The following is a 17,426-nucleotide window of genomic DNA, read 5'->3' as shown; positions in this document are numbered from 1 at the left end:
ACCACAGAAACTGGAAGAAACCAAAGGCACTGCCATCATGACCTTGGGATAGGCAAGTATTTATACAACAGGGCATAAAACAGCAGAACTACAATAAAAGATTAGATTTCACTAAATGAGAACCACTGTGAAAACGTGAAAACACACCATCGTGAGTGAGAAGATAAAGCACAGAGTCTGAGAAGCTATTTGCATGGTATCTGTTATGAAAAGGACCTGTAATACTGATTCTTTTTTCAAAAGAATTTTTTTAAAAAAACAAGAAACCGAAGGGGGGACAGGACAAATTTCTCCACAAGACAGGACATAAAAATAGACAAAAGTCTTATGTAAAAGTGTCTAATCTCATTAGTCATGTCAAAAATGCACATTCAAACCTCAGTACAAGTGTACAACCCAACAGAATTACGAAAAGAAAGAACCGAATGATATGAGGTGATGAAATGTTCCCATCTGCCTGGTGTGGATAAAGTGGATGCAGCCACCTGGGAAAACCGACGTTCCTTAGTAAAGCTAATCATGATCCCATCCTAAGACCCAGTCATTTCACGCATATTATTGAAAATAAATGTATACTATGGGCACCAAAAATATGTCCAAAAATGTTGCCTGTAAGATAAAGAGCTGAAAACTGGAAACAATCCCAATGTTCACTAATAGCAACATAGGCTTTTTAATGTATTCACACTGTGGAATTCTGTACAATTTTGAAAGAACAATACTATACAGTAATGGAAAAGGGCAAATCACTGTTACACAGTGTGGGTGAATTTCATCAACTGAAGGTAAAGAAGCCAGCACAAAAGCGACATATTGCTTGATTCCATTCATACGAAGTTTAAAATAGCCAGTGTTAACCTGTGGTGATCAAAGCCAGCACAGGGGGTTTCGATGTTGGGGGTGGTATCTGGGAGGGGCAAGGGAGGTTTCTGACTGTGGTTATGGCCTGCATCCAGAGTGCATCTGGAGCAGGGTGGGGGGTAAACGGGTATGGTCAATTTATAAAAACTTACTGGACAGCAGCTTAGGATTTCTGTGCTTTCCTGTGCGTGTTCTAGTTCACCATACGGTTACAAGCAAAGCAGGAATAGCGGATGCTCGTTAAAAGTGCGGCATCAGTTCTTTGGGGACAAACCATTGTATCAGTTTTCACACATGGAGATCAAGAATAGGTGAAAGCTGTGAATACATAGGGGGCTTCTAAAGGTTACAAATATTTCTTTTTTGTAGCTAATTTTTGCCAGTGTGGTAAATAAAGACAATGTGTATTTAAGAGCAGAAACCTATCCTGGCTATTGCAAACAATACTGCAGTGAATTACTGGCTTGCATTTCCTTGGATATATGGCCAGAAGTGAAATCGCTAGGCCGTAAAACAGTTCCATTTTAATTTTTTGAGGAGCCTCCATACTGTTTTCCACAGTGGCTGCACCAGTCTGCACTCCCACTAACAGTGCACCAGGGTCCCTGTCTCCACATCCTCTCCACCACTTATTGACGATGGCCATTCCAACAGGTGAGCGTCATTGTGCGTTAACTCGTATTTCTCTGATGATTGGTGACCCCGAGCGTGTTTTCATGTCTACGGGCTCTCTGTACATCCTCTGCCTATTTTTTACTTGTTTTTTTTTGGGGGGGGGCTGTTTTTGGGGGTTTTTTGGTGTTGAGTTGTACAAGTGTCCATCAATAGACAAGTGGATAGAAGTTGTGGTCCATGTATACAATGGAATACTACTTGGCTATGAGAAAAATGAAATCTTACCCTTTGGGACCTGAAGGTTATTATGCTGAGTGAAATAAGTCAGAGAAAGACAAATGCCACATGATTCCACTTATATGTGGAATCTGAAGAACAAAATAAAGTAGCAAACAAAATGGAAATGGATTCGTAGACACAGAGAACAGAGAAGGGGGAGGGGCTGCAGGGCTGGGCGAAAAAGATGAAGGGACTGAGAAGTACAAAGCTACCAATTTAGTCACAAAAAGTCACAGGAATGTCAAGTGCAGCAGGGGAGATGCAGTCGATAATACCGTAATAACTGTGAATGGTGTCTGCTGTGTACCTGAAATGCCAGGCAAATCACTTCCTAAAACATGAGTGTCTAACCACTGTGCTGTCCACCTGCAACTAATTCAAAAGAATACTGAATGCAAATTGTAACTGAAAATAAAACTGAAAAAAAAGGGTAGAAACCTGAACACACAGTAAATTCCAAATGACTCCATTTCAATTTCGATAAACTTTTCTTATAGTAAGATAGGCCAAGCAAAGGCCATCTTTTAAAAATAAGATTAGTGCATGTATTTGCATAATGACTGAAATTTTCCCAGAAATTCAGGAATCCAAGCCTTCAGTGTGTATCTCACTGTTATTAGTTGGCAGCCTCCCAACTTCTAGGGCAAAGGAGCGAAAACATGAATCACTGCCAAGTTCTCGTAGCGTCTTCCTTTGGACCACCAGCTAGAAAATCCCGTGTTTATTTAGTCAAACAGCCTGTTTTGAAATTCTTCTATGTAAATAATCCATTTGTGTTTAAACATCATTAAAAACTTTTAGAATAAGGTTTCTATTCATGCAATAGATTTATAAAAAATATAAGGTCATTATTGCAGAACTCTGTAATGATAAAATCACCTCACAGAAAATACTGTGATGGCCTTTATTGAAACCTCTCTTTAGAGGAACAGAAAACACACACACACACGAAGAAGTGACTCACGTTTACTGAGTGAACAGTACACAGAAAGTTACTTGAAAAATGAATGACCCCGTTGCAATAAAGCTCCAAAGTCAGAAATGCTCGATGGACTCAGCATTCTGACGCCAGGGAGCACCGTGCACACTGCGTACGAGGGCCCCGCAGTGTCAAAGGCACGGCACCCACACGGCGAGACGCAGTGTGCTGTGTGAGTCAGGAAAAGCACACACGCTCAGGAAGGGGCTTTCAGAAGGTTTACAGGCCAGATCTTTTTTCCTCCCTTCCTTTGGAAAGTTTTCTCTCTTTTTTTTTTTGTAAAATGGTTCCAAATTCATGTGCTCAGTACTTATTTAAAATAAGTTAATATGGAACACCATTAGTTGTTTTACTCTAAGCATGGCATGCATGTTCTGTTGGTTCAAGAACAAAATTAAAACAAGATATCCTCTGTAAAGCAAATATATTTATTATGCACTTTCATATACATAGGGATTTTTGCTTAATATAATACAAGGAATAAAATAAAACTTTTACAATGTGAAGTTCAATGTACATTTTAGTCTATTTACATACCCCAGACCAGTGGAAAAGTAAAACAGAAGCACTTGTTGACATCTACCTTTGCTGAGATATGTAAATGAATGGGGGACACGAAGCAGAACAAACATCTGCATAGCCAGACAATGCTGAGAAGTGTGCACTCCTGCGTTTTCAGGAGGAGTTCTTCCAGGTGAAGGTTCTCGTAGGCGTGGGACGAGGGTGAGAGACAGGCCGCCGCTGCACGGTGCAGACCGCACTGAGCTCTGGGCGGACTTCCCTACGGGCACTGAGACTTTTATTCTTCACCACTGTACTTCCCATCGCTCCCGGTTTGTCAGCTCACGACTTTGAGGGACAGACAGAGACGGAAGATGACAAACACGTTAAAAGCACCTGGCATCACAGGCATGTAGTGGCGTCAGGTGATTTACAAAATTTAACCAGGTGAATCTTTAAAACAGCTTTTTAGGAGTTACATTTGGAGGACTACTTTTACTCTCCTTAATGGATTAAAAGCCATTTTCAATCATGGTATTAAATCCCCCACAGAAAGAAATCAGCAAAGTAGGGCATCTTGCTTCCCTACCAGTCTTAGCCTAACTAAAAGCCACTTTTGGTTCTATTCCAACACATGATATAAAAACACTCAGAGGAATACTTACTTTTGAAAGTCTCATTTTTCCAGCAGGTTCTCTTCCTACCAACTGTTTCAAGTCTTTATCATGTGAGTATGAAAACATGTAGCTATTTGAAAACCAGAAATCCCTTCTGTAATGAGGCATTTCTTTGCCCTTTGGCCACAAGGTGCATTTTTGTAAAAACAAACAATAAAATTAAATAAATACAATTCCAATAACTCAAGGTTAGTAGAAAAACTGGCAGCTCTCGGGGCTCTCTAACAAAACTACACCTGGTAAGAAATCAGAGGGTCGCCTTCTGCAGCAATGGGAACGGACTGTAGCTGAGGCGTGAGCAAGGGGGGCTCTCCTAACAGTATGTGTTCCTATGTATGAAAAGAATCACGAACACTTTTAAGGCTACTTTGCAAGAGTCCTATTAAGTGTATTAGTATATGTCCCATAGGGACAAAAATTCAATACTTGAAACATTCACATTCGAGTTCTCCGTATCGCCATGTCACCTTAATAACAACTGAACTTATTACTGCACCTCCTACTCCTGACTCTGATTTGGTGACATAAACAAGATGAGTTTGGCCGACTTTAAACAACAAAAGCAAAACAAAAAGCCTTACGGAAGATCCAAGTGAGACAATGACCACAACCAAGGTCAGGCTTCTGCTTCTGTGACCAGCGCGTCTCGTGCAGAGCCTTCATGCAGGATGACGTTGCTGACCTCAGTTACCTACGACATTTTCTAAAGGTTCTCTTCGCCTAGTAGCAATGGTTTTGTGCTGAATCTCCACATTCTCTTTCCTCATTCCTCCTTCCAACCAACACTATACGGGAAGAATAGAATTTCTGGATTTTGTAACATTTTCAGGACTCCTAAAAAGATCAAACATACGCCCCTGGCTTTTAAATACATTTGGGCCTTTCCAGACACATGCGCGCCCACTGAAACTGGCTCACACGCTCCTCGGAGCCAATCGGCTTGGTTTTCTGTGGTCACGGACCTCACCCTTGACCCTGGCAGTCATCCCAGAGGCAGTTGTCCGAGGAAGGAAACAGGAAAGAGTATGTGGACAAAGCTTAGTGTTTATCAAATACCCCTAAACCCCACGGATGTGCTATGACCCACAGGTTAGTGGTGTCACCTGTGAAGGACAGTGCTTACCGCACTCATCGAGAACGTCCATCCCACTAACCACTGGGATCCACTCAACTGATTTTCAGTGGGGACTTCTTTTCAACATGCAGTGATTTGCAAAATAGAAGCAACTAAGAGAGAAGCCAGCATTAAAACGCACACTGGTAAATCAGAGCGTATTCAATTCGACGGAAGAGATGAGGCCGCCGATGAATTGTTCGCGGATCAATAATCCACCCTCTGAGACCTCTGGACCGCCCTCTCCACACGCACCCCCGAGGCCTGGCTCAGTCCCCGGGGAGTTCCCGGCCTCGGGGGCGACTGACCGACTGACCGTCTGTCTCCTCGGAGGTGGAATGACGAGTGAGTGGAGGGCGAGCTTGCACCCTGGTGAGTGAAACAACTTCGCTCTGCCCTGTCTTTTTTCCTTTTTCCTGTCTGACACTGTCCGAGATCAGGAGGATTGTACTGGGAAATCCAAATTCCAACTACTTAGTGCGGCTCCCTAAAAGACTAGAAATTGTTTTTAAATCTGTGAAGAAACCATTTTCTTCACCTCAATGTGGCATTAAACAGAAACTCATTTTGACCGATGCTGAAGGTGTAGCAAGTATAAATAGTTGCAGGCTTTATTTTATTGAGTGACATTTTTAAAGATACAAGAAACAAGCCATACACTACAGCAATGCGGATGTGACGGAAACAGTAGGCTTAAGACTTGTTGGCCACAAAAAGAAAAAATAAATACAAGGAACACTGCCTTTCCATATATATTTGATCATGGCACATGCACATTTATCAAATCTTAACTTAAAATACTTAAAGTTTTTTCAGCTTTCATCAGGGAACCGCAGTATACGTCTGCATTTTAAAAAGTGCTTATTCTTGCGGAGTGAATGAATACAAAGCACACGAAACGGAGTTTCTGAGCACGAGAGGGTCACACTGAGAGCGCGGCCCACTCGTCAGGCACAGGCAGCACTGGAGGGGCCGGGCCACGCCCCGCGGGCCGCACACTCCCCGCTTCCTTCCCGCAGGCAGCAGGCGCAGGGTTCTCATCCGGGCGCCGAGGAGCCGCCCCAATCAGCATGTCTTCCGGTTCAGTTTCACAGGATGGGGAGCTAATGAAGGAGTTAAAGATATATACATATATGTGTATATATATATGAATTTCCTCATTGCACTCACTGTGTAACTACTACAGTTTTAAGGCCACACATAAGAACATACATACTTACTGTGTAAAGCACGAAGTCGACATCAGAGATTCATTCTTTAACTTAAAAGGCACTTTTAAAGGGTCCACAAAATGCTAGCCTAACTCACGTGTTCTGCTATTTAGTACAGTTTTACTCGCCTTTACGAAAGATGCCATGAGTCGGGAGTGACAGCATAGAACAAAATGTTTTTAAAGTAAATCACATTGGAGAGTGAGCTAACAACTACACACATAGTATTTTTGAATGGGAGTTGGCCACACTGAGGGCATCTGTTAGCAAAAGGTACAAGAAATAATTTATGCTAACACGCTGCCTAAAATAGGTCTCCAAAGACAGAAAAAGCGTTAAGAAAGAGCTTTCCGTTTGCCAGAAGAGTACAATTTTATTACAGGATAAAAATGATTCAGAAAAGTGGGATAAACACACTTGAAGTCAAGAAAGATTCGTAATGAAATATTTATCGCCAATATCAGAAATGTGCTTCTAAAAAGAGTATAGATAATATAAAATTCTGTATCTATTTTCTCACTAACTTCCCCTATATAATTAGTGAAACATCCACTGAGGTGTTATTTAATAAATATGACTTTATCTTTGAGGTTTTAACATTTAATTCTTATGTCTAAATATAATGGCCCCTAAAAACTCTCTTGCCAATATGTACATTCATCACCTTTCCATACTTATGCTTGGTGGGGCAAAGTTTACTTAGAAGACCCTTAAGAATCTGTCTTACAAAAATTACCTTTTTCTGATTAAGTCTTTGACTTCTAGGGTGAAAAGTTAGGAAATTAACATGTACTATCATCTACTCAGCACCACATACACTATTTTATTCAAACCAATAAGTATTACAGAAATAGCTCCTCCCTCTGTTATCATCAAAGAACTTTTAAGAGGGAAATGACTATATAGAAGGAATTCTTACTCTGAGACCCATAAATAGGATATTCGTTCATTCATTCATTCACTCAACACATTTTTACTGAGAAACTACTATAGGACCAAGCAGTATCCCAAGTACGTGGAGCGAACAAAACAGATAAAAATCCCTACCCTCATGAAGATTCCATTTAAGTTGGATGGGGGCAAATAATAAACACAATAAATAAAACATATAAAGTATGTGAAATAATCAGTACTCTGGACAACAAAAGCAGAATAGGGGAACAGGGAAAAGGGCGTGCTCCAGGTGGGAGAGGTCAAATTCCTAAGAAGCAACCGGCCTTCTGGCGCTTACTCTTTGTGTTGACCAAACGTTACCTGTTATAATGGTGTTTCCTTTTTATAGTTGAAGCTAGGGTCAGAACCATCGATCTGAAGCTTCAGGGCTTGTTTAAGGCTTAATTCCGTCTCTGAGGAAGGGTACCCTTCCAACACTTCCTGATGCCCTCTGTCTGGTATGGTTCGTGGGACCGAAACCCTGCCAAGAAACACCTGGTTGCTCTGGAGGTGGTAATTTGGGTTTGTCATTATTCCATTTCTCTTCTTCTGTTCCCCGCTGTGCTGGTGGATGAGAAATGGCTGCGGGGATCGCCCAATGTCCTGCTGAGCGGATGGCATCGCGATCTTGCACGGAGGTTCTGCCGGCGTCTGCTTGGGGGGCGCACTGGGCCCGGACTTGGCTGCAGGCCCTCTTGCATCCAACTGAGTCATTTCATATTCTAAGACCTTTGGCTGTGAAGAACTAGTGTGTTTAGCTTTTTTCCCAGCTGACCCAGACTTGCTGGAGTTTTCTGATTTCCCCCCCTTACTGGCTTTAGTCGACTTCGAACTGGGTTTTACTTGACTCCATTCAAATTCACTACTTGGGGAGCGGTGGCCCTGCCCCAGGGACTGTGTCGTGGAAGACGGGGACACGACCGACTGTCGACTTCTACTGCGGGGGAGAGAGTGCTGCTGGATCTGCTCGGTGAACGACAGGCTGTGGAAGCTGTCGATCGGCACAGTCTGAGCCGTCGCCGTGGACGAGGTCGTTCTCAGAGAGGAGTTTTTTGAACTTTTCAGGGAATTATTGGACAGCGAGGACTTCTGCCGATCAACCGTAGAGTCTGGGGATTCCGAAGGAGAACTGAACGCATGCGCTGGCCCATTCGGTAAACCTCGCAGTGGAGGCTGCACGTCCCCCCCGCCAGTACTGCCAGAGCTGTTTGATTTGATCGTTAGCGACTGCGTTTTTGAAGACACTGACTGTAGAGGCTTTTGCTCCATCGTGTGAACAGGAGATGGGGAACAGCCGTTCAAACTAGATGCACCGTATTTTTCTAATAATTTAATGATCTGAGAGTGTCCATTTTTGGCTGCAACACGCATAGCAGTGCGTCCAAACTGATCCGCGTGGTTTGGGTCAGCGCCGTGCTCTAGGAGAACCTGCACGACGTCAATGTGCCCTTCCTGGGCCGCGATGCAGAGTGCGGTCGCGCCCTGGTTACAGGTGTGGTCCACCGCGGCCCCGCGCTCTATCAGCAGCTGCACCACTTTCACGTGGCCCTGCCAGGCCGCGGACTGCAGAGCAGACCGCTGCTCGTTGTCCGCAGCGTTGACGTCGGCGTGGTAGGTGAGCAGCACCTGCACCATCTCCAGGTGGCCCTGCCAGCAGGAAACGTGCAGGGCCGTCCTTCCTTCGGCATCGCTGGTTTCTACATTCGCACCATTTTCTAAAAAATACTCAGCCATTGTCAGCTGGTTTTCTAAGGCCAAAATATAAAGGGTAGGCCTACCATCAGCATCTTTGTAGTTAACGTCAGCCCCGTGGCTAAAGAGCAACTCGACAATGTCCCTGTGTCCTTCTAGGGCGGCCACCCGCAGTGCATTTCTGCCGTCATAGCCTCTCTGATCGACGTTGGACTTGTTCTCCAGCAACATCTGAACGCAGTCATAGTGACCCTCTTGCGCTGCTAATATGAAAGGTATTCGCCCATCATTATCAATCTCATTCGTTCTAGCACCTTGTTCGATAAGTGCTTCACATATTAATCTGTGCCCTTCAAACGCTGCCATGTGCAAAGGTGTCCACCCAGCGTCATCTCTGTGGTTTTCATCCAGCCCTCTGTCCAGCAGAGTGCGCACCACCTCCACGTTCCCTTGGGCTGAGGCTATGCTCAGGACCGTCCTACCCTCGCTATCGATGCTGTCCACGGCCGCACCCCAAAACAAGAGTGTGTTCACCACCGAGGCGTGGCCCATGGAAGCTGCAGCCAAGAGGGGCGTACGGCCGTTGTTGTCGGTGTGGTCCACATCTGCGCCCCCCTCCAGAAGCAAGTCAACCACGTCGACGTGTCCTTCGTAGGCGGCCACCAGCAGGGGAGTCATGCCATCCTTGTCACAGTGATCCACTTCGGCACCTCGATCGATCAGAAGGCTGACGACTGAAGCGTGCCCCTTGCTGGCAGGCACGCAGAGTGCAGCCACGGAGAGTGCAGTCCTGCCGTCCACGTCCTCGTGGTTCACCTCCGCCCCGTGGTCCAGAAGGTGCTCCACGATCTCTCTGTGTCCCATGTACGCCGCTGCGATCAGGGCGGTCCTGCCCTCGTTGTCAGCCTTGTTGACCTCAGCGCCGTGCTGCAGCAGGTTCAGCACAATGTCCTCGTGTCCGCCCCAGGCGGCCGCCCTCAAGGCCGTCCGGCTGTCGGCGTCTGCACAGTCCACCTTGACGCCGGCGTAAAGTAGCGCGGAGACCACCTCAGTGTGACCGCCCCAGGCGGCGGACCTCAACGCCGTCCAGCCGTCCTGATCGGTGTGGTTGATGTTCGCGCCACAGCCGATCAGACAATTCACCACCTTGGTGTGTCCTTGCCTCGCTGCGAGGGTGAGCGGTGTGTGTCCGTGAGCATCTTCGATCTCTAAGTCTGCTCCCCTGGAGACCAGCAGGTTCACCACGTCGAGGTTGCCACTGTACGCAGCATTAGCCAGCAACGTCCTTCCGCTGGAGTCGCACTGGTTAACCGAGGCGCCGTTGTCGAGCAGGGTCCGGATGGAGTCCTCCCGTTCCAGGGCCTGACGGACTATGCACGAGGCGCGGTCGTCCTCGCTGTTCACGTGCGCGCCCGCTTTCACCAGCAGCTGCAGCACTTCCGGCTCCTTGGGCACCGAGGTGGACAGGGAGTCTCTGACCGGTGCGCCGTTCCATACCATCCACAGCGCTAGCTCGGCCGGCTCCAGCTGCAGGTTTGAATTAATCAAGTGCAATGCAAACTCCTGGGCCTCCAGTGGCGTTAAGTCCTTGGCTTGGCAGGTGTAGCTCATAGCCAACATCCTGTGTCCTTCTGCCGCGTTACACAAATACTTCTGAGTGCAGTGCTTCACGTCCAGAAGCCACTCTGCAAAGCTATAGTGAAACAGTATTTTAGTGTTTCCCAGTCCGTCAACCAGGAGTTTGGAGAGGACGTCTAACTTGCGTTGGAAGTCTTCCAGGGTTAGGGACATGTTTTTGGTCCACACGGCGTGGTATAATTCCGTTATGGTCAAAGGCCGGCAGGCGGCCAGGATCACGTTCAGAACGGGCTGCACCTTTGCAAACTGCTTCCTCACAAAGAGCCTCTGACACAGCCAGAGGTACAGCCCGTTGAGAGTGCCCGGGATGTCGCGGATCTCTCGCAACATGATGAAGTTTTCCACGACCCCGTCCAGAACTCGCTCCAGGTAGAGAAAGCACCCACTGCTTTTGATGTGCAGCTGGTTCAGCATCTCCGCGGTCTCCTTGGTGAGGTGCTGCCGCAGAGCTTCCTCTTGGTCCAGACGGTGAAGAATGTACTGCTGGACATCCTTAACAATGTAGGCCTTCCGAAGGTCGTCCAGGCTGATTTTTCGGAAACCTGAGGAGACAAAGAGGAGATGTCATCATCCTTTGAAAACGATGCTAGAAGTTGCCGTACACTCAGAGAGAACGCCTTTAATGTGCCATCCACTAATAAGCAAAAAAGTCAGTAATACATCAACCAGCACTAACAAATCGATACCTGTTAGTATATGAATCAGTTTTACTTTCCTTTTATTAAAACACAAGGACGGCAGATAAACAATATCGTTCTCCAGCCCAAAACGGAGCTCACTTCGGTGGCTCTGTGCTGCTCTCCGCTTCGGGGGCAAGCACTCGACAGTTTTACACACAGGTCCAAACAAACACGTTAACATTTTCGGAGCTCTCAACTGATTAGGAGAAAAAGTTTCAAGAAACACAACAAATAAGATTTGTTTGTTTTTACAGCTGATAGTTTTCATATGAAAAATTTATGTATTTCCATCTCCATAACCAAATGTATACTAGCTTTAATGAGGGGACCGAATATTCAGATCCAATTAGAATATTAATATCCTATTAGAATATTACCTGTCACAGCCTTTGAATAACATTATTTTACATGCTATCAAATTAAAATAACTAAATGTCAGACTGTCAAAAAATAGCCCGAACCTTAAGATGCGAATTAGTTAGATTATGCTGACAAAACTTGTAAAAATAAAGCAATTTAATATAATCCAAACATGAAAACATACTAGTTAAAGCTATTTGAAACTCACTTTTAAGTTCTTCAAAGTGAACTGTAATTTCACTTTCTAAAGGGAAGAGGTGTCCTGATTTATAGGGATACATTTATTAGGCAGGTGTGTTTTCATCTTACAGAAGAAAAAACTATTGAGTGAATGAACTCCCTTAAGAGACATTATTAAAGAAAGTCAGCAAAGATTAGTGATGGTCAATTAATACTGAGTGAAATACTCTTACCCAACTCAGTCAAACAAATACACATGTACCCAGGGTCCAGCACAAAAATGCCCCCTTTTTATTACAAAATCATAAGCATGAAATTCTGTAACACGACAATATCATACTCTCGCACACCATATGACACTTCAGGTGAAATGTTCAAATTAAGACTATAAATGATCACACCCACATTGTTACCCTACCAGCCACACTCACTTCTGCCGGATCCGGTACATCAGCCACTGTGTGCCGGGTACTCTGGGATGATGAGACCTCCACCTGGTGAGGACCCACTGGTGGGGAGTATGTGACCAGACACGCACTACGGAGGCCAGGCTCAACACCACTATAGAGCTGGGGTCAAACTGGGGGCAAGGCTTCTCTGAAGGGCCTGTGAGCCAGTCGGGGCCAGAGCCGCCAAGGGCCTGGACCACCGCAGCAGCACTGAGAAGTACAACACGGGTTTGGGGGTTGTTAGCGAGAGCTGGAGGGCACAGAGCGCCAAGCTGGAGAAGGAGGGAGGGACAGGGGCGGCCGAAGCTGACAGTAACCTCTGGCTTCATGGAACGGGATGGAGAAGGACCCCTGAAGAATGGGGGGCCTGGGGAGGAAGCTGACACATTCAGTTTTGTGATGCTAAGCTTGGAGCACTTACATGAAATGGGTAAATTTACTGAAGATACAACCTACCAGAATGATAGATAAAGAAATAACGAATTCGCACAGCTCTGAATCTATACAAAAGTGGAATCTGTAACTATACATACACATGCATGCAACTGATTATTAATTAATTATACAGATAACAGATGATTTTCAACAGAATTAATTCCAAAAGATAAGTTTGGAAATCATTCAAATCATCAAATTAATGATTTGGAATGATTAAAAGACATTCTTGACCTAAGGGAAGTTTAAAACATTCATAAAAATTTATATCACTCTACATTTACCAATGACATAAGGTACAATAACTTGCCTCAAAACCTTTTTCTGTGTGTTCATCTGCTCTTGGATTTATGAAATCATTAAAACAATTTAAGTTGGGAAACACCTGGAATGTTGTTAATAAAAAACATTTTTTAAAAAAATAACTATCTTACATATTATTACAGTGTTTCAAAGTTTCCAAAATGATCTTGTAGATACTGACTGATATATTTACATGAAAGGTTATAGTACCTATTATGAATAAATATCTATTCATTTAAACCTACTTAACTAAGATATCGTGACTGAAACGTGAGATAATTAAGACAGAATCAAGGCTAAACCTCTGTAGCAACAGGTTCAGTTCCCAAGAAACAAGAGATCAATTTTTCAGTCAATAGTGTTAAGGCAGCACTTCAAGCACTTATTGCACTGGACTCCTTTTTATGTCAGGCCTGCAAGGTAAGTTTCTGCACTTTAAAAATGAAGAAGCTAAAGCTCAAAAAAGTCAGTATAATCGCCCAAAGTAGCAGGGCTGGCAAACCACTGACCAAGGATTCTGACTGTTTTGACTTAGAAGTTTGCTCTTTTCATTAAGATAGGAATGGGTGGGGGAAGTTGTGGGGGATGAGGGCTGGCGGGCTGGGCCACAAGACTGATTCTAAATGAAAGGAGAGAAAATTTCAGAAAGTACAGACACGAAATGCTTGCAATTAAAAGAACAAAAAGCTTCCAAATCTAAATATGCTTAGTTACATGAATTTAGATAGACTCAGTGTTCATCATTCATGATAGTTATCTGTTCCTTAATATGGAACTAAGAATATTTATTAATCAACAGTTTGAATATCTTGAGTTAAAGTTGCTAAAAATAATTGCTTTTTTTGGAGTGCAAGTTCTGCCCATTCTACATGTAATCCCTTTCTCATGAACAGGCACCATTTAATATACTGCTTTCAGAGCACTTTAAAATGTTTTTATAAGGCTGAAAAATGTTCAAAAGTTTTAGGGGAAGATAGGTGATTCACTAAAATGTTCGACCACTTTTGTATTCTTCCTGAAAACACTTATCAGGACGCGTGACCCCTCCATGCCGGACGGAGACAGCAGAGGCAGAGTGCCAGACCCCGGGCCAGTCTGTACAAACCGATGCTCACTGCGTTCCCTCCTGCCCTGAAGACTCCGTGGGGCGAGAGTGCGGGAAAACTTAGGGGCACAAGAGTAGGAAAGTCGAGTGAATTCTGGTGAACTGACGGACTAACGAGTTACGTATCCACTGAAACAGACACTAAGAACAACACCGCGGCACTGAAAGATCTACAAATGTTAAATTGACAACACAGAAGTGAATGACATCGAGCGTGATCTCAACTGGGGGATAACACACACAGAACTCAATCCAGAGTGTCTGAGAGTGATTATTACTGTATCTCTGAATGATGTGCTATTTGAGTATGCTGTCGTTTAAAACACTGTCCATATATACAGCATGCATTACTTTTGAATCAGGTAAAAATATGTATAAAAATCTTCACAAATCTTTGAGGTGTAATTTTTTATACATAAAATGCTTTCAAATGGGCTCCTGTCCTTTCAGTCCCCAAACAAGTGTCGGCAGCTGGCAGCCTATGACAGAGCCTTCATGTGTGGTCAGAATCCTGCTCAGCACCGAAGGGGTTGTTTGTGAGACTGATCTGACGCCGTTGACAAGAACACTGTTTGTTGGTGTATACAGTCTGTACCTGAGGATGGGCAGGCTCTTTACAAATGTTAAATGCTCTTTACAAATGTTACATATCTGTTAGATGCAGATATGAGTAGATGAAACTGACTTAGACACAGTAAAAACCTTAATGTCACTGCCCTATGGCTTACGCACCTGACAACTTTAAGTTTGAATGCATAGATTGCAACTCAAAACCTACATATTTAAACTTAAAACATTAGCAAAAAGCAGGAAGAGATGTGCAGGGCATATATAAGAACAACTGAAAAAATCTAAGACAAAAGCTGAATAAATGGAAAAATAAGCCATGTTCATAGATGGAACAAAAGCATATATTTTTTTTTATCGCCACCCAAGGACATTTTTTTCAGTGCTTTGAGAAAGAGAAGGGACAGAGGAAGATCGACAGACAAACATCGAATGGTTCTACATACGCCCCAACCAGGGCTTGAACCCGCAACCCACGTACATGCCTGACTGAGAATTGAACCCTGGACCCTTTGGTCCACAGGACGACACTCCAACTAACTGAGCCACATTGGCCAGACCTAACATACTAGTATGTTTATGTTCAATTTTATGAAGAAAAAGTGTACAAATTAATTAGGTTTTGCCACACTGCAAAGTGCACAGACCTACTTAAAACTGACATGGCTACTTAGCGAATGACTTAATTGTATTTCCTCCAGTTACACTGTAAATCCTATGAGTGGTCCTTGTTTATACTCCTTTTATTTTATGAAGCACAGAGAATGCGTTACATAATCGAACAGGAGTAATCACAGCTCTGCTGTGTTAGTAACAAAAGTAAAACAGTTCAGTCAAAAAAAAACCCCGATCATGTACTTTTACACACTATTTACATACGTTGTTCTTTCACACATCAGGAAAGGGTTTTAGAAAGGACCTATCTCAAGAGGTGTCCCGAGAGGCTGCACACTGGCCCTCCTGCCCCGCCCGGAAAGCCACCTCGCCGACTGCCCCTGGTCATTTAAAAAGCGTACTCACACTCTCGGGATGCTCCGCCGTCTAGAGCAAACACCAGAGGCCGGTGGTGATGTAACTGCACAGTAAACGCACGCCCCCAGATACACTGCGGCTACCGGGCATGAAACACCCCCGACATTTACGAAGGAAGGTAGGAAAACAATCTTGGAAAGGGTGATGTTGAAGGATCTGAAAACATTTCCTGGCTTATTTTCAATACAACTTTTAAAAAGTACTGTTGAGAACAGCTGACGAAGCAACCCCCGATTTTCCACCGCACACTCCCCTCTAAGAAAGAACCACGCAGACCAGTTCAGCGACGAGCGCCACTCGAGGATGGCAATAAGGGGTCGTGCTTACCGGTAAACATTTTAGTAACAGCCTTACTCTGCTTTCGGGCGGAGCAGAGAAGCAACAGCCACGGCGGGAAGAACTCGTGGTGACCAGCTAAGAGCTCCGCCACGGTCCCAGACAGGCTGGCGGACGTCTGCTCCCCTTCGGTGACTTTACAGCCTTCGTCAACAGAGTCCACGAGCAGATAGAGGCTTTGCTGGGGCGGCTTCATCCCTAGCAGAGGGAGCAGGACACACCTGGAAGGCACATCCGCACAAGCAGTGTGAGTGGCGTGGGCTCTGATGCAGACCTTTATTACTCAAACAGGAGTCTTACCTGTTATGAACATGCTTTAAAGGCGAATTCGGGTTTTAGCATAACAGCACTGTATAGATTCCGATTCCTTACTTTAAGGAGAAAGCCCCCACTTTACTTTTATCTGAAACAGTGCGTGCTGCCAATAACATTTTCCACAATCAAGCGTGTGAGTGTGTGTGTGTGTTCAGTAATTCAGCACGCGTAAGGAAGAGCAGTGGAAATGTGAGGAAATAGTACTTCAATTTTCTCTAACCTTCTGAATTGACCCAGAGCTTGACTGTTTATAGCAAAGCCAGAATGTGTTGCAAAGGTGGGGAGCAAATTTGGGGACCACTTTAATAATAAGGAAAATAGCAAAGATTCTAGAGAAGTCAGAAGCGTTTTATCACGGTCTCTCTTACCAAACGACTGCACTGTATGCGGCTTGTCACACAGATTTTATTTGGACAGACTCTGCAAAGCGAAGCTGCAGGCTAGGTCCCATTAGATGTATTTTCACATTCCGGTGCGGAGAATAAATTACTGGGTATCATCCCACTGAGTCTCTTTCCTATTCATATAATTTATATTGCAGCTGAACACAACATTTCCATAACTCAAGTGGTGCTCATGCATTTTCAACACTTACTCCTCACGTGCCACCTGCGGAGCAAGGCGCTGAAATAGAACGATGGCACTGAGGAGGACGCCACCCACTGGTTGGGACCATGTCCGGGCAACCCGGCCACCACCCTGCTCTTCACACTCAGTCCCACGGCTCCCAGAGCCGCTCCAGCAGCGTGTCCGGTCAACACTTCTTCATAAAAGTCCCTCAGACCCATCCCACCTGCGACATGATCACCCCAGGCCCGCGACTTCAGATCTCTTTCATCTCGCGGCACATGTGCACCAATGACCACAATTCTGCAGCACACCAAAAAGCCTTTTTTTGCCAAGGTGACAAAGTAATGGGTGTAATTTTGACTCGCTCACACTGGACAGCTGCTGTTGTGCTGGCTGCTGTCATTTTCTATCTGACAGTCTGAGGGAAGAGGTCAGCACCCCGACCAAACAGTCGGGAGTTGCATGTCTTCAACATTCCTGCCACCCGCTGGGTGTACTTCGCTGCCTGAGTCCAAACTACCATCACCTCTGTCACCTGGGCCCCAGTAAGAGGCACATGCCTCCCCTCGCTCCCCAGCCCCGGAGTGCCCACTG

The 17,426-nt window shown here is 44.9% G+C and overlaps 1 protein-coding gene across 2 annotated transcripts in view; it reads right to left on the bottom strand.

Moving 5' to 3' along the window:
• Positions 1-3,146: 3,146 nt before the first annotated feature.
• Positions 3,147-17,426, bottom strand: part of ANKRD50 (ankyrin repeat domain 50) — a 32,366-nt gene continuing 18,086 nt past the window's right edge. For both annotated transcript variants that reach the window (XM_037058573.1, XM_037058574.1), the window contains exons 3-5: positions 15,939-16,168; positions 7,492-11,042; positions 3,147-6,129 (exon numbers count right to left, since the gene is read on the bottom strand). In XM_037058573.1, coding sequence (XP_036914468.1) covers positions 7,495-11,042; positions 15,939-16,168 — 3,778 coding nt within the window. In that variant the 3' untranslated portion in view covers positions 3,147-6,129; positions 7,492-7,494. The remainder of the gene's footprint in view (positions 6,130-7,491; positions 11,043-15,938; positions 16,169-17,426) is intronic.

This window comes from Sturnira hondurensis, unplaced genomic scaffold (genome assembly GCF_014824575.4).
Source record: "Sturnira hondurensis isolate 20B ecotype Veracruz unplaced genomic scaffold, ASM1482457v3 Scaffold0010128, whole genome shotgun sequence".
In the NCBI taxonomy this organism is placed as follows: Eukaryota; Metazoa; Chordata; class Mammalia; order Chiroptera; family Phyllostomidae; genus Sturnira; species Sturnira hondurensis.
Note: the sequence above shows the minus strand (reverse complement) of the source record. Positions and strands in the feature narration are given on the sequence as shown.